Raw genomic sequence first — 26,980 nt, 5'->3', positions numbered from 1 at the left:
TTATTAATTCACGCTGCTTTTGACGCTGGGCCTCCACACGCTCTTTTTTGTCACGTTCACTCTATGTAAAGGGAAAAGTAAAAAAAAAAAAAATAATCTATAAACGTTGTAAAACAAATAGAAAACGTGTGGCTAAATGTTGACTTATCACTTTCTAAAATGTTTAACTTAAAAAGTTTTAAAATGACTATTTTTCTCTAGATACTAGATTTTTTTTTTAAGCCTTGATGCCAAGTACAAAAATACAAACATAAATGTTCCATATGCAGAAATTTTAAATATAGAGAAACCATATTTATACAATACCAAATCTAAGCGATTTTGGCACAAAGATGTATCAGGAAAGAATCTTTTAGAGACTACATTACATTACATTACATTTATTTAGTTATAAAGCACCAGCAGATTACGTAGCTCTGTTACAATCAGTGGGATAATTTTAAGTCACACACAACTGGTACAAAAGGAGAAGACAGCAGAGTCAAGTGTGATACCAAGGGAGCGAACTTGGTCTGTCGGTTGGACAGTGGAGTTGTCAACAGTAATAGAGACGTCAGGAATTGTATATAGAGCAAATAGCGGGATTACCATAAACTTTAACTTGAGGACGTAGAGCTTTAGGTAATGGAACGACATCCGTAATGCAATTCCTGCGAGTTAGGAGAAAGGGTGAAGTCAGAGGGGCCGGGAGAGGAAATATAGATTAGGGTGTCATCTGCATATAGGTGTACTGCAAGCCAAAAGATGATATGAGTTGTCGGAGGGAAGAAGTGTAGATGGAGAATAGTAGAGGCCCAAGAAATGAGCCCTGAGGGAGATCAATAGATAACAGTAGGGGAGAGGACCAAGTTTCAGTGAATGAGACCCAAAGTACGGTCAGAGAGGTAAGATTTAAACCAGGAAAGAGCTGTGTCACAGATACCATGAGCATGGAGGGTTTGTAGGAGGTAGGGGTTGTCAACTGTGTCAAAGGCTGCAGAGAGGTCCATGAGAATAACTAGTGAGAAGTGGGCTTTTGCTTTAGCTGTGACACTGTCATTAGTAATTTTAGTACATACAGTCCCTGTTGAATGCTGTGGACCGAAAACCAGATTGGGTCAAGCAGAGTGTTCAAAGAGGGGAAATTAGTTAACTGAGTAGAAGTTAGTCGTTCCAGCAGTTTGAATACTAGCAGGAACGACTGGATGGTAGTTTGATGGGGATGTGGGATCAAGGGAAGGCTTCTTAAGAACGCGAGAGATGACGGCATGTTTAAATGAGGATAGGAATGCACCAGAGAAAAAGGAGAGATTAAAGATGTTGGTTAGGATTGGGGTAAGGACACTAGAGAGGGATGTAGGAGATGTGAAGGTGCGAGGTTAAAGGGACAGGTGGTGAGGTGGGAGGACGAGATGACCTCACAAAACTTTAGCAGCTGTGACTGGACTGAAGCAGGCGAGGGTGGGTTGAGGTACCATATGATTTACACCATGTGCAGGATATTATCCCTGATGGTGTCAATTTTGTTTTTGAAATAGGTGGCAAGCTCTTGGGCTTAAAAGTTGGAGGGCTATGGGACAGAGAAGCGTTTTAAAGGTGGAAAATAGACATTAAGGGTTATAGGAAAGAGGAAATTAATGAAATAAAATATGTTTGTAGTGAGTGAAGTCTTGTAATGAGTGTTCAGGCGAACAAGACTTCCTCCACAGTAGGGTTGCAACCAACGATTATTTTCATAATCGATTAGTTGGCCGATTAGTCGGATAAAAAAAATTCTAACGTTTCGTTTATTTAAAATAATGTAATAAACTAGGTGTTAAAAACAAACAGAATAAAAAAAACGTAAAATTTACATTAACGTGTCATTGTACTCTGATCACACATCACTTTTATCTCTTTATCACAATAGCGTTTCTCTAATTGTCTTCTTATCTTATGGCAGGGCTTGACAAATTTGTTGTGAATCTAGGCGCCAGCTAAAAAAATTAGGAGCCTGGATTTTTTTTAAACTAACAGTTGGTTAGGAGTGATTTGATCATCATCGGCCCACTTACTAAACTCACAGCATTTGACCTGGAAGCACCCTGGACTTCCAGGTCAGTGCTGTTTTTTTTTTTTATTTATTTATTTTTTTTTAACGCTTTAAATGCTGATGTTCCATTGGAGCACAGCATTGACTGATATTTAGTCCCCACAAGCTTTTGGGGACAAATGTTAACCCCTGCAGTGCCACGAATGTGTTATACACAATTGTGGCATTGAAGGGGTTAACGCTGCACTGTCGCTCTCATGGAGCAATTGGGCAGCAGGGGAGGGTTGGGGCTGGTGTCCACACTCATGTGGAGACCGAAGAACCCTCTCCCCTGTCCCTGAAGCTGCCTCTGGCAGCTGGGACGCAATTGCTGGTCTATAGGCCAGCCATTGCAGGGGGAGTCTCTTTGATGACTGCTGTAGGCTTCCATTTCTACAGGAGTCATCAAAGGGCTTGTGGGGGCTCGTTTTTGCTGTTGCTGGTCTGTCTGGGCTTCCAGGCAGACCACCAGCAGCAAAGCCCCTTGCAAAACGGGAATTAACCCCTAAATGCCACGATCGCAGCATTGAAGGGGTTACTGCTGCCCTGTCGGTCTCATGGAGCGATCAGGCAGCAGGGGGGTGTTGTGTCAGGTCCCCACACTTGTGTGGGGACCCAATCAACACACAACCCCCTTCCCTGAAGCTGCCTGTGGCAGCTGAAAACACGATTGCTGGTTTTCCTGCAACCGCACTTTCAGCCTACAGGATCACTCCGTGGCTGTGCTGTCTGCCCAGACTCATGGGCAGACAACAACAGCAGCTTTTTTTGTAGATGAAAGAGGCTGACAAACTCCTAGGCGCCAGGACAAAATTCTCTATCGCCATGGCGACCTGGCGCCTGGCATTTGTCGAGCCCCGTCTTACTGACATAATAAAAAAAAAACTATTTTATGGTACAAGAACCCAAACACAATATTTCTCAAACTAGGTTTTGTTTTAACACAAAGTTTTAGCAGTAAATATTAATTCATATAATAAAAACTACGATTGAGAAAAATGCATTTCTTGTTTTTCTTTCCTTTTATTTGCCAACCTTTCCCTCAGTTATGATCATCTGACACCAGGCTTGCCACTCTGCCCCCCCAGATATGCCGTATACCTCCTATATGCCACTCCGCCTTAGATATGCCTTATCCCCCCTGTCATGATTAACTCATAACGTAGTGGATGCATGGAAGGGTAACCCAGCAGAGGTGGTTAGTTTATTTGTTTAAGCATTCAATTAGTTAATCTGAGGTTGAATTAAATGTGTTTCTTTGTGAATGCCCTCTGTATCTGTTCTGGCAAGAGGTGTCATCTTCCCAAAGGACCCCTGTGGTGACTGATGGCCTAACAGATAAGGATCCTGAGTTATAGGAATTCCATTCCTATCTTAAGTGGAGGGGTTTCCATCACCTTTACCCCACCATAACTTATTGGCACATCAAAGATGGGAACCAATTCTTGGGGAAGGTTTCATATAATCGGTCATGTGGTCAGAGGGGTTTTGGTGCCTCCCTAGAATAAATATAACTATTTCATTTTTAATTATCCTGAATTTGCAGTCACAAAACTTTCTAGGCCCAGAACTCCGTGAGAGTTTTGCGTCATTTACTCCATTTTAATCTGCATTTCTTATCAAAGGCCATATTTTCTCACAGGGAAAAATCAGTGCGGCCCGCGGACGTATACAATTCTGATGAAGTGGCCCACTGCAGAAAAAAACTTGGACACCCCTGTTCTATTATATGGGAGGCACATGAAGCTGTACGAGGTAAACTGATCAGTTTGGCAACAAGGGTTAAAAAAAACGGAGATTGGAAAAAATGAATTTGATCTCGGAGGAAACAGCTAATTATTGAAACTGAACAGAAGGAGACGCTGGCTCTTGGTCTGTTCAAGAAGTTGACATAGTTGTGGGCAGAACAATCTAATTTATGCAGCAATATGACTGCTAGAGCATATCAGATCCCCAACAATAAGTTTTACCGTATTTGCTCGATTATAAGACGAGGTTTTTTTCAGAGCAAATGCTCTGAAAAATACCCCTCGTCTTATAATCGGGGTCGTCTTCTAATCAGACCTCAAATAGAGGTCTGATTAGGAGACTAAGATCCAGATCCCCCGCACCGCTGCAGGGGACCTGGATCCTCCTGTCGTCGCCCCCCCCCCCACACACACACACTTACCGGTGCTTCCGGAGGTGAAGTTGGCAGCGGGGGTTTGTATGCGTCCGTCGCAAATACCTTCCCCGACTGTCAGAGATCATTGTTCCAGAGTTCCTGATCTCTGACAGCCGGGGAAGGTATTTGCGACGGACGCATACAAACCCCCGCTGCCAACTCCACCTCCTTCCGGCTGCCGCGGAATGAGACGTCAACCCGCTGCCCCGGCAATACACCAGGAAATTGGAAGCACCGGTAAGTAAGTAAGTGTGTGTGTGTGTGTGTGTGTGTGTGTGTGTGTGTGTGTGTGTGTGTGTGTGTGTGTGTGTGTGTGTGTGTGTGTGTGTGTGTGTGTGTGTGTGTGTGTGTGTGTAGGGCATTTCTGGAATGCCTTACACCCCTATATGCCACTCTGGCACTTAGGGGGTTAAAAGGCATATTATGGGGCAGAGTGGCATATAGGGAGGTATAAGGCATTTCAGGAGGCAGAGTGGCGTTAAGGGGGCATTTAATAGTGCACTCTGCCTCCTGAAATGCCTTATACCTCCCTATATGCCACTCTGCCCCATAATATGCCTTTTAACCCCCTAAATGCCAGAGTGGCATATAGGGGTATAAGGCATTTCTGGAGGCAGAGTGCTCTATATAATGCCTTTTAACTCCCTTAATGCCACTCTGCCTCCTGGAATGCCTTATACCTCCCTATATGCCACTCTGCCCCATAATATGCATTTAACCCCCTAAATGCCAGAATGGGATATAGGGGTATAAGGCATTTCTGGAGGCAGAGTGGCACATAGGGGGTCAAAAGGCATACCATGGGGCACAGTGGCATATAGAGGGTTAAAAGGCATATCATGGGCCACAGTGCCATATTGGTGTGGCAAGCCTGGGGGCAGATGTGCGTAACTGGGGGACAGGTTGGAAAATACAATAGAAAATATAAAAGAAATAAAAACAAAAAAAAAATATTTTTCTCAATCATAGCTTTTATTAAAAAAAATAGTTTACATGAATTAACATTTACTGGTAAAACTTTTTTCCTTTAGGGTCGTCTTATATTCAGGCTTTTTCTTTTTTTTCCTAAGTTAATATTCAGATTTTGGGGGGTCGTCTTATAATCAGGGTCGTCTTATAATCGAGCAAATACGGTATATAGGTAGAGATAAATCTGGGAAAATGTTAGCTTAAGCACGGGAAGAAAAGCAGGGAGAAAACTTCATCCCTAAAATTAAAACCCATACAGGTAAAGTAGTAAATGAAACGGAGAAAATAGCAGAAACTTTTGGAAAATTCTACTTTAACCTATATAATATAAAGGTTCCTCAGGGATCAAACATAAAGCCAAATTAAAATAGATCAAACAGTATTTAGATAATTACATGCCAAAAAAATAAAAATACAAAAAGGAGGCGAAGGAGATATAAAACATGCCTATTGGTATAGAGGAAGTGAAAGAGGTGATTAGTGTATTACCAAAGCCCAGGTCCAGATAGACTTAAGAATGTATACTATGATCCATTTGCAGATATTGTGATAACCAGGGACGGCCCTACAATGGAGCAGAGTGGGGCAATTGCCCCACGCGGCACTTTTGAAGAGGTGGCACTTTGCCGCCCCAAGTGTTTTTTTTTTTGTTCTTTTTTTTTTAAGCGGAGGATAGAAAGAGCGCCGAGTGGTTTTCGCTTACCAAGTTGTCAGTACCCGCTCGGCCCCTCTCTCCTCTGCGAGCCCTCTAGCTCGGTCTCGGCTTGTAATGCTGAGCGCCGGAAGTGACGTCATTTTCCGGGCACTTAGCATTACAAGCTGGCACCGTGGCAGAGCAGGGAGACTCGCCGCAGGACTGCTAAAAGGTAAGTACAAAGGGGGGGGGGGTAGATAATGGCATCGGCGAAGTCTAAAATGCCGCCCCCGTCTGCAGGTCAGATGAGTAGGAGCGGCTACGAGATAAAGCCACCTTTTTGACACCTAGCTGTCAGGAACCGGGTCCATACAGACGACTGTAAAAACCCGGTGCGCCCAAAGATGGAGTTATTATTATTATTATTTATTGTTTTAAATAGCGCCATCAAATTCTGTAGCGCTGTACAATGGGTAGACAGGACATAACAAGTAGTATGTTACATTACAAATTGACTAACAGAGACAACAGGTGAGGAGGGCCCTGCTCAAAAGAGCTTACAGTCTAGAGGGAGTTGGGTGTATTACACAATAGGCAAAAGTGCCATTGTTAGGGATAGACCAGCCACACTAGTAAAAGTATTGCAGGAGAGGGACTAGGAAAGGTGAGCTAAAGGAATACGGGAGGCCGTCAGTGTGCTATGTTGTAAGCATCCTTAAAGAAGTGGGTCTTCAGGGATTTTTTGAAGGAATAAAGGCAGGGGGAGAGATGGATAGATCGGGGGAGGGCATTCCAGAGGATAGGGGCATGTAAGCGGGCATGAGAGCTAGAAATCAGAGGAGAGGATAGAAGGAGATCATTGAATGAGCGGAGAGACCAGTTAGGTGTGTAATTAGAGATGAGAGAGGAGATGTAGGGAGGGGAACCGCTGTGAAGGGCTTTGAAAGTAACAGTGAGGATTTTGAAGTGAGTCCTGAAGCGCACAGGCAGCCAGTGAAGAGACCGACAGAGGGGAGAGACATTAGTAAAGCGATGGGAGAGGAAGATGAGTCTGGCAGCAGCATTCATGGTGGATTGTAGAGGGGTGAGACGGTTAAGAGGGAGACCGGCTAAGATAGAGTTACAGTAGTCAAGACGGGAGATAATCAGGGCATGGACAAGAGCCTTAGTGGTATGCTGCGTTAGGGGACGGATATGGGCAATGTTTTTAAGATGAAGGCGACAGTGAGCCATGAGAGAGCAGTATCACGGAGGCCAAGATCATAAAGCTTTTGAAGGAAAAGAGGGTGGTCCACCGTGTCAAAAGCAGCAGAAATCCAGTAGTATTAGCATGGAGTAGTGGCCCTTGGATTTAGCAGTGAGTGAGTCATTAGTAACTTTAGTAAGGGCGGTCTCAGTAGAGTGTCGAGGGCAAAAACCAGATTGAAGAGGGTCAAGCAGGAGGTTGGAGTCTAGAAACTTAGTTAGTTATGTATAAACAATTCTTTCAAGAAGCTTGGAGGTGAAAGGAAGCAGAGAGATGGGACGGTAGTTGGAGAGACCAGTCAGGTCGAGGGAGGACTTTTTCAAGATAGGAGTAATGGTAGCATGCTTGAAGGACGATGGGACAGATCCAGTAGTGAGGGAAAGGTTGAAGATATGAGTTAGAGTAGGGACAAGGGTAGATAAAAGAGACTGGGTGAGATGGGAAGGGATGGGGTCAAGGGGGCATGTGGTAGGACAAGGGGAAGGGGGGTGCGTAGTCAGAGGGAGGTGACTGTGCAGATATGTCATCTCTGATAGTTTGAATTTTATTATTGAAGAACGTGGCAAAGTCAGATACATGAGGTTAGTGGAAGGGGTAGTAGGGATCGGTCGAAGCAGGGAATTGAAAGTATTAAAGAGTTGTTTGGGGTTGTGGGACAGGGAGGAGATGAGGGAGGTGAAGTAGGTTTCTTTAGCAAGGTTGAGAGCAGAGTCGTAGGAACGTAGCATAAATTTATAGTGCAGAAAGTCAGACATGAAATTAAACTTTAGCCAGCTACGTTCGGCAGTGCAGGAACGTCGTCGACGGTGTCTGGTTACAGTCGTGTGCCAGGGTTGGAAATGTGAACGTTGTGAGGAGCGAGTAGTAGCTGGTGCTACATGCTCAAGAGCAGATATGAGAGTGGCGTTATAGACAGAGGTAGCATTGTTAGGGCATGACATGTTTGAGATTGGAGAGAGGAGAGGGAGTAAATTGATTGAGAAGTCCTGAAGGTTAATAGAGTTGAGGTCTCTGGTTAGGCGGGGTTGGGGTGCACGGGGGCGAGTATGAGGCAAGATTAGAGAGCAGGAAAGGAAGTGGTGGTCAGAGAGGGGGAAAGGGGAATTTGAAAGGTTAGTGGGAGTGCACATGGTAGAAAAAATAAGGTCCAGGGTGTTACCATCATCATGAGTAGGGGAGTTAATATGTTGCTGGAGATCACAAGAGGAAGTGATAGAAAGAAATGTTGAAGCCATGGGACTCATTGGGGTGTCAACTGGGATGTTGAAATCCCCAAGGACAACAGAAGGAACATCAGAGGAGAGGAAGAGAGGGAGCCATGAGGAGAAGTGATCAAGAAAGATGTTAGCCGGGCCAGGGGGGCGATATATAACAGCAATGCGTATGGAGATGGGATGAAATAGTCGGATAGCAAGGACTTCGAATGAGGAGAAAGAGAGTGATGGGGCAAAGGGAATAGGTTGAAAGGTACAAGTAGGGGATAGTAGGAAGCCTACCCCTCCACCCTTCTTGTCATCAGGTCTGGGAGTGTGAGTGAGGTGCAGGCCACCATAGGAGAGGGCAGCAGGAGAAGCAGTGTTAGAAGAGGTTAGCCAGGTTTCAGTTAGAGCAAGAAGGTGTAGGGAACTAGAGACAAAGTGGTCATGTAGGGCTGTTAGTTTGTTACAGACAGAACGTGCATTCCAGAGAGCAAAGGTAAATGGGGGATAGGAAGAGTGGCAGGGTATGTGGACAAGATTATTTGGGTTTCTGGAATGTTGACTGGGAGAGGAGGAGGAAGAGAGCACCAAAGGAGGAGGTGAAGTTGAGAAGCGCTTGGGATGAGAGAAGGGGAGAAGAAAGTAATGAAGGTGCAATACATACATAGTGTGGGGTAGCTGGTGGCTGGAGAGAGATGATGATTTTAAAAACAATAGATGAAAGGGAAAGGAGGAACAGGAGGAATCTAAACATGGTAATTGTATGGGAATGGAGTGGGGCATGCGCAGCGAGCAGTAGGTAGCACTAAACAGTTCTATGGGTGATTGATTGCAGGGTGCCTCCTGGTTCCTCTGTGTCCTTCCTTGTTGTCCTCCTCCTTGGTGAACTCCCTTGGTCAACTCCCAGATAGTGGCAGAAAATTGGCACTTGGATGGAAAGTGGCACACAGATGGAACGTGGCCTGTGCCTCTAAGAGGTATTGAGCAGTAGTGGAGTTGGACAGGGCCTGGTGCAGGGCGACCGCACTGGGAGTACGGAATCTAAGCAGAGTTTATAGAAGAAACATAATAAGCAAGGGATAGGGAGACCAGGCAGGAAACGTAACAGACAAGATAAACATGATACAGGGCACAAGACAAGGAATAAACATAACCAGACAAGATATGCATAATACAGGGCACTACATGGAACAAGACATGAACAGGACAGGACACCCCTCTACCAGGGATACAGACAGGACAGGTCAGGACACCCCACAGGTACATCACAGACTGACACACATAAATACAGAAACTGGCCTAGGACTGTTTGATAACTATTGGAGATTCTGTCACATCTTATGACCATGTATGCTTAGCCCACCACTACGCCAAAGTACTCCAATGACGGTGGGTCCTAACGCTAATCCCTGCTGACAGTGGTACAAAAAAAACCAAACATGTAATCCAAACACATAGCACTGAGACATACCTTTAGACTGCAGACTGAGACAAACGGGTGGGGGCACACCTTATAAAGGAAACAGAGCTGAAGCAAAGAGCTGAAGCAGAAGCAAGGAATGGAAGATCAGAACAGAGCAAAAGGAAATCCAGGAATGGATTGAAGCAAAACAGGGAAACTGAAGCAAGAGCGAGATATGTAGCTCCGTAGCCTGGGTGGGACGTGGGACGTGAAGCGTTTTTTTTTCCCCATTTACAGCGCCCTACAACAAGAAAAGCTTGATATCTGGCTGTATGAATTTTCTCTTTCCATGAAGACCTTACACAGTCAGTTTGTGATCTAACACAGCAGACTTTTGCTTATCTCTTAAACAATTGGAGATACCCCAACGTTGTCTGGTGTCATTCTGTTAGGAAAAATGGGGGCACCTCAAATATACATACAAGAACCCTAGATCTATATTTAATCTTTTAAATATAACATTTAGTAGAAAAGTGGCAGAGTTTAACGCCTTTGTTTGCTGGATGGTTCTTTGCAGGGTCAAAACGGTGCCTTTCTGTCTAGGAGAGACATGACCACCTGGTCATGGTTTAGGCAAAAGGACTCCTATAATAACACAATAAGATGCAATTGACTGTAGTAAACCTCATGTATGGTTCATTGGGTTCACACCCCATCTCATTTAAACTCTCGCCACTCCACCCTCGTACCATCTCTGCCTGAATGGGTAACCAGTCAATGTATCTACTACACACATATTTACAATAAACTGTCTACTGGGCCCGACAAGGACGAATACTGATTCACAGAATTGAAACAGGAGGCTACTATCGTAAAGTAGCCACATTCGTGGATGACTTACTGATGGTTATTACCCAACCTAGGATTTTGATGCCAAATGTAATTAAAGAGTAAAAAATATATGGAAAACGTTAGAATTTTAAAGGTAAGTAACTCAATGTCAGAACTACTGTACAGTATAGTTGGGTACAGAACTGGAGGCTCTTAAGAGATAAAATCATCTGACCTCAATTTGCTCTTTTCGATTAACTATCTTAAAGTAAAGACAGAGATTAGTAAAGATATGACGAGATGGAACAGAAAACACTTTTCATGGTTTGGGCGCATCTCTATTAAAATGAATGCACTTCCCCGGTTGCTCTATTTATTACAGACCCTATCAGTAAGAATACCAAAGACATTCTTTAGGCTAGATTTCCACTTGGTTTTTTTTTTGCTAAAAACGCCTATAAAAACGCCAATAGCGCCACCTGGCGTTTTTTTAGTGAAAAACGGCTGCAGCCAGATGTTAGCTGTTCTTCAATAGGAAATCGCAAAATGCCATTTCCACTTGGCGTTTTTCTGTTTGGCGTTTTTTCAGTCCTCTTTGGCGTTTTTCTGCTTTTTTGGGCTCTGTGGCAGTTTTTCAAAATCGCAGCATGTTGACACACTTTTTTGCAAGAAATCTTGGCGTTTTTCTCCAATAGAAGTCTATGGGAGAGAAAAAACGCCATGAAAAAGCCATGTGGGTTTATTGTCTTGGCGTTTTTTATGGCGTTTTTTCCACAGTTACAATGCAGAGGATGGACCCAGTATCTGTGTGTCCTACGAGAAATAGGCTGGAAACAAACAGTTTCACACAAAACAAAGTCCTGGACTGGTTCATATTGAATTTTACACCATTTGGAACAAACATGCCATTACAAACAAACATACCCGACGCATCAACTGGATCCTGCGTGCCAAAAGCAACAGCAAACAATTTGCACCATCATTTGGGGCCAATCTTCCCAGAGGAGCAGACATTCGAAATAAAGCATGCCTTACAAACCACAGAAGAGAGACAAAAGGGTCTACCAAGTAAATGACATCAGGAGAGGGCAGATACTTGCCATTTATCCTAATCCCTTTTAGCTGGGTGAAACTTCTAACTTGTAAAGGCTGGAAAAACTGCCTAAGGTCAAAAAAAGCAATTTCCACAGAAAGGCTAAAACGCCAGAAAAAACTGCAGAAAAAACGCCAAAACGCAGGTAAATGCAGTGGCAGTTTTCTTGGCAGTTTTCCTGGCGTTTTTCATCAAGAAAAAAACGCCGGACAAAAACCCAAGTGGAAACCTAGCCTTAAGGAGATGAGGAACATTTTTGTAGGGTTTATTTGGAGACAAAAAACATCTAGGTTGGGCTACCAATATTTAATAAGACAGAGGGTTAGGTCTTCCAGATTTAGAAAACTACTAGTATGCATCATATCTGGCTAGAATACTAAGCTGGGGCAAACTAGCAAGTATGCCTTGGTGCAAGCTAGAGCAAGAGTTCCTAGGAGTCTCAATAGAGTTGCTGGCATGGAATAATTCGACTTTTGATACCTATTATAGGAGTCACTTTAGAGATATGGGATAAAATTTGTAAAAACAGGGATAATTCACCATCACCATTAACTTCATTTTCACAGCTAGCATGGTTATGGTAAAAGGACACTTTGGTAGGTATTGCCTATGAGAGATCGTCGAAAATGGCTAGACTGACGTATAGCTGCTCGTTGTCTACGAAGACACAAGAAAACGCATATAAGATATTTACTCTGTGGTATAGTGACCCGGTTTCGTTACATAAGTTATTTAAGAATGCACCTGATAGGTGATGGAGGTATGGGGGAGAAAATGGTGATTTTGTTTTCATATATGGTGGAAGTGCTCATACATACAGAAGTATTGGACGGATGTGGTAGAAACTATCCGTTGTATTGCAGATCCGGAATTGCACCAGAGATGCTACATCGGTGTAATTACACAATACCAGGCTTTCAATAAAAACATACAAAAAAGTACTTAACCCAGGGGAAGGGAGTTGAGAAAACAGATAAATGGATACCTTGGATGAAATATCTGGAAGGTGAGGAAGTTTAAGGAAAGATGGAACCATGAAAGAGTAATATGGAATTAAAAAACATAATATAAACTATGAATGTGATTGGAGATAAGGAATGGAAGCAGGGATACATTTGATACGTGAGTTTATGGAGGATGAGGTTCTACTTCAGTTGTCTAATGTAAAGACAAATAAGTTGATGGGGCCTGATGGGATACACCCCAAAATATTAAAAAAGCTTGGTGGTGTACTAGCAGAACCATTAACAGATTTATTTAACCAATCGTTGTTAACTGGAGTAGTCCCAGAAAATTGGAAGTTAGCAAATGTTGTGCCCATTCTACAGGCCAGTAAGTCTTACATCTGTAGTGGGGAAATTAATGGAAACTATGTTGAAGGATAGGATTGTTGAACATCTGAAGTCACATGGGTTTCAAGATCAAAAACAATATGGGTTTACCTCAGGAAGATCATGCCAAACTAATCGTATTGATTTTTTTGATTGAGTGGCTAAAGTAATTGATCACGGTGGTGCAGACATTGCTTATCTAGTATTTCAGTTTTTGGCACTGTCCCACATAGATCCCAATATTGTATTATGGATTAGGCAGTGGCTAAGTGACAGGCAACAGAGGGTTGTAGTCAATGGAATATATTCAGCGCAAGGTCTTGTTACCAGTGGGGTACCTCAGGGTTTATGTTCCTGGAGGGGTAAGCCAAATGGCAAATGATTTAGGTAAACTGGAAAAATGGTCAGCTATGACAACTGGCATTAAATGTGGATAATTGCAAAGTAATGCATCTAGGGCGTAAAAACCCAAGGGCAGAGTATAGAATATTTGATACTTTCCTAACCTCAACGTGTGAGGAAAGGGATTTAGGGGTAATTATTTCAGAAGATTAAAAAGGCAGGTAGACTATGCAATAGAGCAGCAGGAAATGCTAGCAGAATGCTTGGTTGTTTATGGAATGGTGAGGTGAGTTTATTTCACCCAGGTCTTTCTCAAACCATGGCCATGCCACAAAGCTCAGGGTTCTTTATCATGTTTAAGTATTACATATATGTAGGCAACATGGGTTTGCGGAACAAAGTCTGAGCTAATGGAGAGGAAGTTCAACATATAGAGCAAATGTAGCCCCAGTGTTGACACTTGCCACTAATAGGGGACTTAAGAGCCATGTTCAGCTCTTCCAGTGTTATAGGGCCACTGTGCTTTTTTCTGTGCCTTGTGATAGAGGACATAGCTCAAAGTCTACCAAGTTTATTCCCGAACGCATAGAATATTTATGTGAAATAATTTCTTTTTAGTCTAGTGTCAGTCAGGTTGCCTAATTGCAAGGTTTTTTGAGGTGCAAGGACCATGGATCTCCAGTAGGTGGCCACATATTTAAGCTCATATGTATTGGGGTATGATCACTCCAGTAGCAAATGCCTGTATCTGGGGAGTAAAGGCTTATCAGGCATATATGGGGGAGGGAGTAGTTCTATTAATTGTGTGTGTGTGGGGACTAATCTCTGAAATTAGGGTGCTGACTTTTTAAGGTAATATGGGATGGGCCTGGAAGGAAGGTTGGTTGGTTGTGGTTTGGGGCAAATATTGTAGACCTAGTAAACCCAGCCTTTCAGAAAGAGTGCCCTTCCTTCCACCTGGGTATGTCCGAAGTGATAAAGAAGAACTGACTTATTTATCAGGACACTATCCTAGAAGTGGTTAGTCTCTTCTCTAATGATCGCTATTGCTCCTAAACGAACACTCAAAAGGTAAACAGCAATTCTGTAGTTCCTGAAGTCTGCAGACGATTTCTCTTTAGCCTTGACAGACTGTGCATAATTTTCTGCTGTGGTCTCTAGCAGCAAAACTCTGGCAAGCTGGGTGTTTGGATACAAAACTATGCATAGAAGATGAGAGAAGCAAGCAAAATAAAATAAAATATATGAAATATACAAAATAACAGTATGCACAGAACACCAGCACTCAAAACCACTAAAAAGTTGAAGGTCCAGCAAAATCTTCCAGATACACAGAGAAAAGGTCAAAATCAATAAGTTTAATGGAAGTATCCTATACTGAAAAGTGAAAAATGTTAAAACGTAACTTTTACTGAAAAATCATGAAATACCAAGACCCAGAAGATAGGACAGATACTTGATCTTAATCATTACATTTTCATATGGATAATGTAGAATTAACTCACTATAAACAAAATAAAATCAGGATATTGAGATACCAAAATTTCAAAGGCATTGATTCCTTGTACAAATGCAAAAATCCACAGGATTGTTGTATAAAATGTGCACAATTATGTAATTAAAATATATACAGTATTTGCTTGATTATAAGACGACCCCACAAAATTTGAATCGTAATTTAGGGAAAAAAGCATAAATATAAAAAAAGACTACCCTATAAGAATTTTTTTACTAGTAAATATTAATTCACATGTAAACTATTTTTTCATATTTAATAAAAACTATTTATATTTTTTTGTTTTTATTTCCTTTTATTTGCCAACCTGCCCTCAGTTATGCCTTATACCCACTTATATGCCACTCTGCCCCCCAGAAATGCCTTATACCACCCTCTATGCCACTCTGCCTCCCTGATATGCCTTATACAGCCCTATATGCCATTTAACCTCCCTGATATGTTACTCTGCCGCCAGATATGCCTTATACCCCCTATATGCCACTCTGCCCCCCCATATATGCCTTATAGCCCCTATTTGCCACTCTGCCTCACAGATATTCCTTTTAACCCCCTATATGCCACTCTGCCTCCATGATATTCTTTTTAACCCCCTATATGCCACTGCTTACAGAAAGCCCTTATACCCCCCCTCCATATGCCACTCTTACCCTCTCCCCGACTTACCGGTGCTTCCCTAGACTTCTCACTGTGATTCAGATTCCTTGGAAGCCCCGGCAGCAGCAGAGGTTGTCTGCGCACATCGCACAGACCTCCACCAACTGCCAGAGAGGAGGATCCAGGTCCCCTGCAGCGCTGCGGGGGGATCTGGATCTCAGTCTTGTAGTTAGACCTCTATTTGAGGTCTGATTAGAAGACGACATTGAATATAAGACGATGGTTATTTGCTCTGAAAAAACCTTGTCTTATAATCGGGCAAATACGGTATATATAAAATATAATCCATAATTAAAAATCCACGAAATGTCAACCGTTTACATGATCTTACAAATCACCTATTTCCTCACTTAAAACCAACTTAAGCATAGGTTTGATACAACATATGACCTACGTGATTAAATACGTTATTCAAGGGCTGAATGCTCACATGTGGCTTTTTTTAATATAAAACCTTTATGGATTAAAAGGTGATGTTTTATACAAGACAAGAATTGACAGACTAAGACAAACCGAAACATTAGGTTGAAAGAGACCTGCTCTCAAGCTTACAATCTTAAGGAATAGGGGGACAAACATAATGCACAGAGAAGGGGTGAGAGATAGTTGTGGTGGTTGTATATCAGTCACAGGGAAGTTCTAGAAGCTAGGATGGTATGCTTCTCTGAAGAAGTGAGTTTTGAGATGTTTCTTGAATGTTGGGAGGCAGGGTGAATGCTGAAGCTTCGGTGGAAGTAGATTCCAGAGACATGGGGCAGCCCGAGTGAAATCTTGTACCCGGGAAAAGGAAGTGGGAAGCAGAAGAGGAGTGGCGTGCATGGAAGATAAGCCTAGCAGCAGCATCTGGGACAGACTGCAGAGGAGAGTCGAGGCAGTGGAATGCCAACCAGTCAGTCAAGATGGGAAATAATAAGTGAATGAACCAGAGTTTTTGTGGATTCGTTTTAGGTACAAGCAGCAGGATCTGGCAAGGGATTGAATGTGAAGGATGGAGAGGTCTGAGTCAAGGTGACCCCCAAGGCATCGGGCCTAGTTGTGTTAATGGTGATAGAGAACTCAGGTAATGGAGATGGAAGATAATGAGTTCAGGTTTAAAAAGATTAAGTTTCAGGTAGCGTAACATCCATGACGAAATAGCAGACAAGCAGCAGGTAATACTGGACATGAGAGACAGAGAGAGATCAGGAGAAGACAGGTAGATTTGGGAATCATCTGCATAAAGATGATACTGGAGTCCAAATTAGTCGATTAATTTGCTAAGAGATCTCAAATGCCTGTAGAAGCAAGTAAGTCAGGAAGAAGGTGGTGATCAACAGTATAAAAAGCAGCAGATAAATCCAATAGCATTAGAATGGAGAAGTGACATTTTGCTTTGGCAGAGAGCAAGTCATTGGAGACTTTTAATAGAGCAGTTTCAGTAGAGTGAAGGGGTTTGAAGCCAGACTGTAGAGGGTCAAGGAATTAGAGAAGAGGAAGTTAGTAAGGCGATTGTACACAATCCGTTCAAGCAACTCAGAGGTAAAAAGGAAACAGAGACATAGGGCACAGTAGATGGGATCTGAGGAAGAATTTTTTTTGTTTAGAATGGGTGTGATTAGCGCATGCTTGAAGGCTGTTGGTACAGTTCTAGATGATAGAGAAAGATTAAATAGGTGGGTAAGTGATGGACCAGGGGTGGACATAGAGACTTTGACTTTGTGAGGTACGATGGGATGAGGTCAAGGGGACAGGTTGTTGGGTGAGAGGAAGAAAGAAGAGTGGCTTCAGTTGTAGGGGAAAAGGCATTTAGTATGAGATGTGTGGAGAGAGTGGTGGTGGGTGGTGTAGGAGGGGGTTGCAAAGAAGAGAGGCCTTGTCTAATAGTTTCAATCACGAAATGGGTAGCATGATCTTGAGCAGTGAGAGAGGTTTGTGGTGTGGGTATGGAGGGCTAGAGAAGGGAGTTGAAGGTAAAAAAAAAAGGCATCGTGTGTTAGAAGAAAGGGAGGATATGAGAGTAGAGCTGTTTGGTGAGAGAGGGCGGAGTTGTAGGTGCGAAGCATGAATGTATAGTGAGTGAAGCATTTGCTGGATTTGGATTTCCTGAAGTAGCATTCAGCCGTGCGGCAGCACTTCTGAAGAAAGCGTGTGGTTTTGGTATGCCACGGTTGTGTTTCAATTGTCCGGGTAACATATAGTAACTGGAGCTATGCTGTCGAGAGATGAGGCAAGTGTATGGTTATAAAAAGAGGCTGTTGCGTCTGGACGGGAAAGTGTTAATATGGAAGGTAAGAGAGATTCTAGTGAGGCTGACAGCTGGGTAAGGGTATTATCTGGTAATGGCCTACAAATATGAGGTGAGCGCTGCAACTTTGTTTTGTTAGGGGTTAGCACTAGAGAAAAGATTAGAAGGTAGTAGTCAGACAGGGGGGAGGGAGAGATGGAGAAATGTGAAAGGGAGCATGATCTGGAGCAAACCAGATAAAGTGAGTGTCCCTGAGTGAGAAAGACCAGAAGAGGATGTCATGGAGAGGAGTTTGGAGCTAGCAGAGCTGTTAGATATATCTAAAGGAATGTTAAAGTCACCCATAAGACAGGGGATATTAGGAGACAGGAACAAAGGGAGCCAGGCAGAAAAGTGGTCAAAAGAACTGTGAGGTAGGACCTGGAGGGCGATATATTACTGGAATTTGAATGAGTGGAGAGAAAAGACGGATTGTGTGAACCTCAAAGGAACAGAATGAGAGGAGGGCTTGGTATATGCTGGAAGGTGCAATGCCTAACACCACCACCCTTTCTGCCATCAGGCCTAGGAGTGTGGCTGAAGTGTAATCCTCCGAAAGGAGAGTGCAGTGAAGGCGGTTGTATCATGGGAGGGGATCCAGGTTACAGTAAGTACCGAGCGGGCATTCCATAGGGCACAGTTAAAGACGGGAAGGAGTTTATGATTGGAGATGATAGGAATAAGACTGTTTAGGTTGCGCATGTTGGTTGAATTTAGTGGTTGACAGCAATGGGAATAGGTAAAGATATGTGGAGGGACAGAAATAGCAGAGCAAACACAGGCAGGTTTGGAGAGGGAAAAGATTTGGAATGTTTAAAGGTGAGTAATGGGTAATAAAGGGATCCAAAGAGTTGGTGCCCTCTACTGGCATGTTTAAATAGGTCAGGTGATTAACCCCTTCAATCCCGTATAGACGTACCAGGACGTCCAAAAAACGCCTATTAAGAAATCCCTATGGACGTCCCAGTACGTCCAGCCCTTCTTGCAGCGTCAGGGACACATCCCTGCCGCTGCACGGGAGATCAGGCTGAACTCCCCGCTGACAGCAGAAGCCGGCATCACCCGCTTTCTGCTGCCCGATCTGCTGTAATAAATTCCAGCATGAAAGCCGGAAAGCTGTTACATTTCAAACTGCCCGATCACACGATCGGGCATTCCCTTCCAGGTTGCGTCACTGCTGACGTGACCCGGAAGGTCATCGGAAGACAGGATATCCCCTCCGATGAGGCACAGACTATCACGGACTGGGTCCAAGCAGATGACTGAAAGGACCCAGCGCGCCCAAAGATTGTGTGCAGGAGTCACAATGCAGTAGTGGAGTTGGACAGGGCCTGGTTATCATGGGTCGCCCAGGTGATGATCACCTAGGGAAATGCAGCCAAACACCAGCGCCCAGATATGGCAGCGGATGTAGTCCAGAACAAAGCGAAGATATATCCTGCAGGCACCCTGGAGCAGGCATAAAGCATAACACATGAATCACGTGCAGGATGCTGCAGGCTGGGAGAATGGAAGCTAGGCAAAGGTTAATATAGCAGACACATAACAAGCAAGGGAAAGGGAGACCAGGCAAGAAACATGATATAAGATATACACGAGAAGTGGCTAGAAACATGACATGAATAGCGCAAGGTATAAACAGGCACAAGACAAGGAATAAACATAACCAGACAAGACATACATGTTACAGGACACAACAAAGGACAGGGAAGAAGGCAAGGAACACAGGGGAAGGAGTGAGGAGCCGGAACCCTCGGACGCTTCTTCCTTTAAGCAAGGATAGGAAATCTTAACTGGGACATGGGGAGAGGAGAGAGGAACCGGAATCCTCAGATGATTCAAGGAAGAAGGGCAAAGGTACATAAGAGACAGACAAACATGAATACAGAAACTAGCCTAGGACTACAAGATAACTATTGGAGATTCCGTCACATGATATGGCCATAGTATGCTTAGCCCACCACTATGCCAAAGTACTCCAATGACGGTGGGTCCTAACGCTAATCCCTGCTGACAGTGGTACAAAAAAAAACAAACATGTAATCCAAACACATAGCACTGAGACATACCTTTAGACTGCAGACTGAGACAAACGGGTGGGGGCACACCTTATAAAGGAAACAGAGCTGAAGCAAAGAGCTGAAGCAGAAGCAAGGAATGGAAAATAGAACAAAGCAAAAGGAAATCCAGGAATGGATCAAAGCAAAGCAGAGAAACTACAGCAGGACAGATATGCAGCGCCGCAGCCTGGGCAGAACGTGACGCAGACACTGCGATCTCTGTGCAGGTCAGTGTGATCGCGGGGAGGGGAGTGAGAAACCATGTCTGTCACTCCCCCTCCCGTCCTGAAACAGTGAAGGGAAAAAAAAAGCCGTTGATTCATTTAAAAAATAAAAAAATAATTAAAATAATAATAAGAAAATGTGAGCTGTGATGTCATTGTGACATCACTGGCATGTTCAGGAGGTCCCTAAGAGGACCTCTAACCATTATTGTGTAAAAAATATATATAAAAAATATAAATAAAAAAATTATAAAACCTTACATCCCATTTCCCTAGCATAACATCTAGCCAGTATAACCCTCCTGCCCCCCATTTGCAACCCCCAAACCCGTTAAGCCATAGGCATAAAAATTATACAAAAATGTACACCTTATAGTATGCTCTCTGGTGCTGGGTAAGTATGGAAAATCTATATAAATTAGGTATTTCTGAAATCAGGACACCTGAAAATCATTTTTTTTTTCTAATTTTTCTCTAGGTTTTTACTAAATTTATCATTCTAAATTTTCAGCTAATCATCCAACTATGGTATCAAACGACAGCTCTATCTCTCCTTGAAAAAACAATATATAGGTTACGTGGGTACACTATTCACAGGAAAAGAGAATAATCTCTGAACCGACATAGCGCAAAAATGGCAAAATTGCTCTGGGTTTTGAGGTACCAAAAACCCCTGGGATTGAAGAGGTTAACTGTCTATATATTATGACAACACAGGGGTGGGTGGGAGAGCAGGAAAGTTGTTGGGAAGATGGAGGAGTGTATTGCAGGCTTTAACCCCTTAAGAACAATGGGCGGTCCCTAAACCCATTCAAAACAATGCTTTTTTGAGTCCGTACATGTACGGGCTTTGCCATTAAGGGGCTAAGGGCTGTAATAGAGAGTTACATACTGTTAAAGTGGACAGGGGAAGTAAGAGGGCAGATATAGGAGATTATGGGTTAGTGGAGCAGAAAGATGGAAAAAATGCTGCATATCCCAGTATGGGTATTCCTAGGCTATCAAAGCACAAGGCAGAAACTGCGCGTTCTAAGAAACTGAACTTGGAGAGCAGCAAGGCAAATTAGTTGGAATTCAGGTATATCCCCTATATGTATTTTTGTGTTATTGAGAAAGCAGTTGACAGCCATATATTGCTAATTCTGTGGGGGCAGCAAGATATTTCATGCTGATATGAGAAAATCAGCATGAGAAGCTAAGTTAAAAGGTTTGTCAAAGAACAACTAGGGTAGTGGAAGACAAGTATCCACAGACCCCTCTGTCATGCAAAATGCCTATGTTTAAGGGTTAACAAAGCATTTTTGCATGAAGAAGTTAAAATATTTTCTTTGGCCACATCCTGCCATTAAGGTTGTTATGTGGACATGTGGCCAGACCCCATGATAAACTCAATGAAACATGAACACTCAAGGTGGGAATCTTCAAAAGGATGTCAGATGTTCTGGGTGCCATGGCCCAGGCACTTGGGTCACACAGGGGAGGGAGCACCTAACATCTTTAGATATACGATATTAAAAACGTGGTAACATTTCCATGTGTTTTCCGGCAAGCTTATTTGAAAGGAGGATCGATGTTAGAACAAGAAGTCATAGTCTAAAACTAGAGGTTAAGGGAGTAGATAAATAGAATAGTTTCCCAGCAAAAGTAGCAAAGGCTAATACAGGGAATTTAAACAGACATGGGATAGACATAACGTTATCCTCACTATAGAACCTGACCAAGGACTGATAGGGGTTCAAAATCAGGAAAAATTGGCAGACTTGATGGGCCGAATGGTTCCTATCTGCCATCAAATAGATAGGGGTTTGCTGTCACGGCTTACGACTGGACTCAAGACTGTTGTAAAGTACATACACACTCCCTTCCCATGTGGCACCCAGAGGTTCTGTACCAAGGCTCAGGCTATGCTGTGCTTATGGGGGCTTTATCATGAATAAATTGTGCACAGTACCAAGACTTATATTGGGACATGTCCTTTCAGGGGGGCAGAGGGGGGATGTCTATAAGTAAGGTGCATTATGAATGAATGGGGGACCTTAAAATGGCTATTCAAATGGCTTTCCAAATGTCTCTGTATAACCTTTGCTGACTAAACTGCATAATAGATACCAAAAATGTTAAAATACATGTATTCCTGTCTATTAGGTAAAATAGTGTTTTACCATTCAACTAGCATGTGTTTTTTAGTTAAAAATAAATATTTCTTTAACATAGCAGCCTATAATCGAGCGAGCGCTTGAATAAAATTGGTTCCAGAACAGAACCCCAATGCTACATATTGAGAAGTGTACCATGAATGATTTAATGTGTGGATGAATTGTCTGAATGAGGGAGTATGATTTAATGTGTGGATTAATTGTCGGAATGAGGGAGAGCTTGAGCCTTGGGGACCAAGATGGCGCAGGCAGGGTGTTTTTGGGACAAAGATGGCAAAGGACGGACTGTTTGGGGACAAAGATCGCAAGTCTTGTGTGTTATCTGGGTGCTGGTCAGGATCTATGTGGGCAGTGTGGATGCCAAAGCTGGCTTTGGGGTGTACAACCTGTGATCTGTGCCTGTAATTTAAGGTGTTTTATCTATACCTTTATTGCTGAGTTTTTATGCAAATTCCAATTGATTTATACCTGCAAAGCTGGGTTTGTGTCTTATTCTGTTAATCCATATCTGCTATGCTGTGTTTCCATGTGTTTATTTGTTCTATACCATCAGTGCTGAGTTTACATGTGATTTCCAGTTGATCTATACCTGCAATGCTGGGCTTGTGTGTTCTGTTGATCTAAACATGCAATGCTATGTTTCCATACATTATTATTGTGTACCTGCAAATACAGGATTTGTATGTCTGATTCTATGCCTTCAGTGCTGAGTTCACATGTCAATTTCAATTGATCTATACATGCAAAGCTGGGTTTGTGTTGATCTATCCATGCTATGCTATGTTTCCATACATTATGTATGTAGTTATGTAGGTTTCTATGTCTTATTCAGTTGATCTACATGCAAGTGCTGTTTTATGTGTTATTTGATCTATACCTATTTTGTGGTGCAGGAACAGAGGGAGTGATTGCACACTAGGGAGCGGGGCCCAAAGAAATACTTGCATAGGGTCCAATTTCCCCCCCAATATTGGCAGCAGGATCTAATATTTATATATATTGGCAGCAGGGTCTAATTTATATACATATTGGCAACAGGGGCTAATATTAAATAAACTGCACAGTTCAGCTGTTTTTTTGAAGTCATATTCCTAGGGCTGAAACAACTAATCGATAAAATCGATAATCGATTATGAAAATCGTTGGCAACGAATTTCATCATCGACTAATCGAATCGATTTATCGATTATAAAAAGAGGTTTTTTTCCGAGCAAATGCTCTGAAAAACTCCTCTCCTTATAATAATCCGATCTCAAACAGAGATCGGATTATAACACCGGAATCCAGATCCCCCGCAACGCTGCAGGAGACCTGGATTCCCCTCACTGTCGGCCGGTCTCTCACTTCCGTCTCTCTCCCCCCTCCCATACACCCCTCTGACTCCTCCCCCTCCCATACGTCACTCTGCCTCTCACCCGGCTCCGTTACTGACAAGGACTTTCACTGCAGCTTCATAGAAGCCACAGTGTAAGTGAAGTGCAGTAACGGAGGCTGTCTGTGCGATGCAGACACTCACAGGCTGACAGAGAATCATCCTCTCTGTCAGCTGGTGGGGGTCTGCATCGCACAGACAGCCTTCGTTACTGTCAGTAACGGAGCCGGGTAGAGAGGCAGAGCGGGAGGGGGGAGGAGTCAGAAGGGTGTATGGGAGCCACCCTCCCATACACCACTGTGGCTCCTCCCCGTCCCATACGCCACTCTGCCTCTCTACCCGGCTCCGTTACTGACAGTAACGGAGGCTGTCTGTGCGATGCAGACCCCCACCAGCTGACAGAGAGGATGACAGCCTCCGTTACTGCACTTCACTTACACTGTGGCTTCTATGAAGCTGCAGTGAAAGTCCTTGTCTAGTGAAGATCCGTTGCTGACAGGAGGCAGAGTGGAGTATGGGAGGGGGGAGGAGGCAGAGTGGAGTATGGGAGGGGGGAGGAGGCAGAGTGGAGTATGGGAGGGGGGGGAGCCAGAGTGGAGAATGGGAGGGGCCAGAGTTGTATGGGAGAGGGGAGGAGCCAGAGTGGTGTATGGGAGGAGGCAGAGTGAAGTATGGGAGGGGGAGGAGGCAAAGTGGTGTATGGGAGGGGGAGGAGGCAAAGTGATGTATGGGAGGAGGAGGAGGCAAAGTGATGTATGGGAGGAGGAGGAGGCAAAGTGATGTATGGGAGGGGGAGGAGGCAAAGTGATGTATGGGAGGGGGAGGAGCCAAAGTGATGTATGGGAGGGGGAGGAGCCAAAGTGGTGTATGGGAGGGGGAGGAGGCAGAGTGGTGTATGGGAGGGGGAGGAGGCAGAGTGGAGTATGGGAGGGGGAGGAGCCAGAGTGGTGTATGGGAGGGGGAGGAGGCAGAGTGGTGTATGGGGGGAGCCAGAGTGGTGTATGGGAGGGGGAGGAGCCAAAGTTGTGTATGGGTGAGTTATAGCGGTGTATGGGGGGTATTATGAATTTCAGGGCATATAGGGGGTATAAGGCATATCGATATTAGGCATATCAGGGGGTCATAAAACATCTGGGGGTAAAAGGTATATCAGGGGGCTCAGTTGCATATCACTGGCATATAAGGAGTATAAGGCATATCAGGGGGCACAGTGGAATCTGGCATTTAAGAGGTATAAGGCATATATGGGGGCAGAGTGGCAAGCTGGGGGTCTGATGTGCATAACCGGGGGCAGTTTGGTAAATAAAAAAAATTTAAACAAGGCTTTTTTCTCATAGTTTTTATTAAATATAAAAAATAGTTAACATATGAATTAATATTTACTAATAACTTTGTATTAAAACCTAGTTTGAGAAACACAGTGTTTGGGTTCTTGTAGCTTTTATTATGTCAGTAAAATAAGAAGGTGAATAGAGAGAGGCCGTTGCAATAAAGAGATGAAAGTGTAAATTGTACGTTTTTTATTACATTATTTTAAATTTAAAAAAATTGCATTTTTTTATCCGATTAATCGAAAAAATAATCGGCCAACTAATCGATTATTAAAATAATCGTTAGTTGCAGCCCTACATATTTCCATCATAGTCTACTTCAAAGAGATAAGTACATATTATGTAGTTAAAAATGGATGCCTTATAGGTCGTCTTATAATCAGATCTCAAATAGAGGTCTGACTATAAGACTAAGATCCAGATTCCCCCGCAGCACTGCAGGGGACCTGGATCCTCCTCAATGGCAACCTCAGCTGCTGCCGGCACTTCTAAGAGGGCGTGCCGAGGTCACATGACCTTCCGGTGTTCCATCATAGAAGCCCCGGCAGAAGCAGAGGCTGTCTGCGCGCATTGCACAGATGTTCACCGGCTGCCAGAGAGGAGGATCCAGGTCCCCTGCAGCGCTGCGGGGGGATCTGGATCTCAGTCTTGTAGTTAGACCTCTATTCGAGGTCTGATTAGAAGACGACATTGCATATAAGACGATGGTTATTTTTCAGAGCATTTGCTCTGAAAAAACCTTGTCTTATAATCGGGCAAATATGGTATATATAAAATATAATCCATAATTAAAAATCCACGAAATGTCAACCGTTTACATGATCTTACAAATCACCTAACCATTTCCTCACTTAAAACCAACTTAAGCATAGCTTTGATACAACATATGACCTACGTGATTAAATACGTTATTCAAAGGCTGCAGGTAACCTGGATCCTTCTCCCTGGCAGGCGGTGAACGTCTGTGCGCAGACAACCTTCACTGCTACCACCACTTCCGCCAGGGCTTCCATGACAAAGCACTGGCGTGACATGACCTTCTGAAGCCCCCGCAGAAATAATGGGCAGCGGGGGTTTTCTACTCACATAGCGAAGGCGTCCACCGGCTACCCCCACTAGACACCAGGGAGTCGGAAGCGTGGGGGACAAGACTAGGGATGCATTGGTAAGTCGAGGAGGGGGTAGCAAAGTGGCATATAGGGGGTATACGGCATATCTGGGGGCAGAGTGGCATATAGCTGTATAAGGCATATTTGGGAGGCAGAGTGGCATATAAGGGGGTTTATACCCCCTTATATGCCACTCTGCCTCCCAAATATGCCTTATGCATATGTGGGGGCAGAGTGGCAAGACTGGAGGTTAAAAGGAATATGAAGGAGGCAGAGTGGTATATAGGGATGTATAAGGCATATTGGGGGGGCAGGGTGGCATATAGGGGGTCAAGAGGCATATCTGGGAGGCAGAGTGTCATATAGGGGTATAAGGCATATCGGGGAGGCAGAGTGGCATATATGGGGGTATAAGGCATAACTGGGGGCAGGTTGGCAAATAAAAGAAAATAAAAACAAAAAATGTACTTTTCTCAATCATAGTTTTTATTAAATATGAAAAAATTGTTTACATTAATATTTAATATTTCCTTGGCCCCCGGTCCACTTTCCCTAACATGCAATCACTCCCTCCGCTCACACACCAAAAACAATATTTGCCACACTGACTGCAGATTAGGGGAAGACTGTGAGAGTCAGTGGAGTCATCCCTCCTTCTGACCCTACAGTGAGAGAGGTCCTCTCCCCCACAATTATCACCAGAGTCCCTTTGTCCCTCATTGACTAAGCCATACCTCTTATCTCTAATGTATAGATCAACTCAATAAGACATACAAACCGTATATTTGCAGGTATACATAAATAATGTATGGAAACAGATGTAAACTCAGTACTGAAGGTATAGAGCAAATAAACAACACATGGAAACAGCATTGCAGGTGTTGATCACCTGAATAAGTCATACAAACACTATTTGGAGGCAATGTTCCCTCTAATTTTTCTTGGGTGGTGTGCGCAGAAAATTTCTGTTGTGCAAAATTTTTCCCAGAGCCAAAATTTTGTGTGCACAATATGCTTCTACAGTCCATATA

At 43.5% G+C, this 26,980-nt stretch overlaps 1 protein-coding gene across 1 annotated transcript in view; it reads right to left on the bottom strand.

Moving 5' to 3' along the window:
* RUNDC1 (RUN domain containing 1) overlaps positions 1-26,980 on the bottom strand; it is a 46,093-nt gene that overhangs the window by 10,393 nt on the left and 8,720 nt on the right. Inside the window, exon 2 of the mRNA XM_053453929.1 lies at positions 1-61. This exon is cut by the window's left edge and continues 98 nt beyond it. Coding sequence (XP_053309904.1) covers positions 1-61 — 61 coding nt within the window. The remainder of the gene's footprint in view (positions 62-26,980) is intronic.

The sequence above is a fragment of the Spea bombifrons genome, chromosome 13 (assembly GCF_027358695.1).
Source record: "Spea bombifrons isolate aSpeBom1 chromosome 13, aSpeBom1.2.pri, whole genome shotgun sequence".
Lineage (NCBI taxonomy): Eukaryota > Metazoa > Chordata > Amphibia > Anura > Pelobatidae > Spea > Spea bombifrons.
The sequence above is the reverse complement of the archived record's forward strand: the minus strand, read 5'-3'. Positions and strand labels throughout refer to the sequence as shown.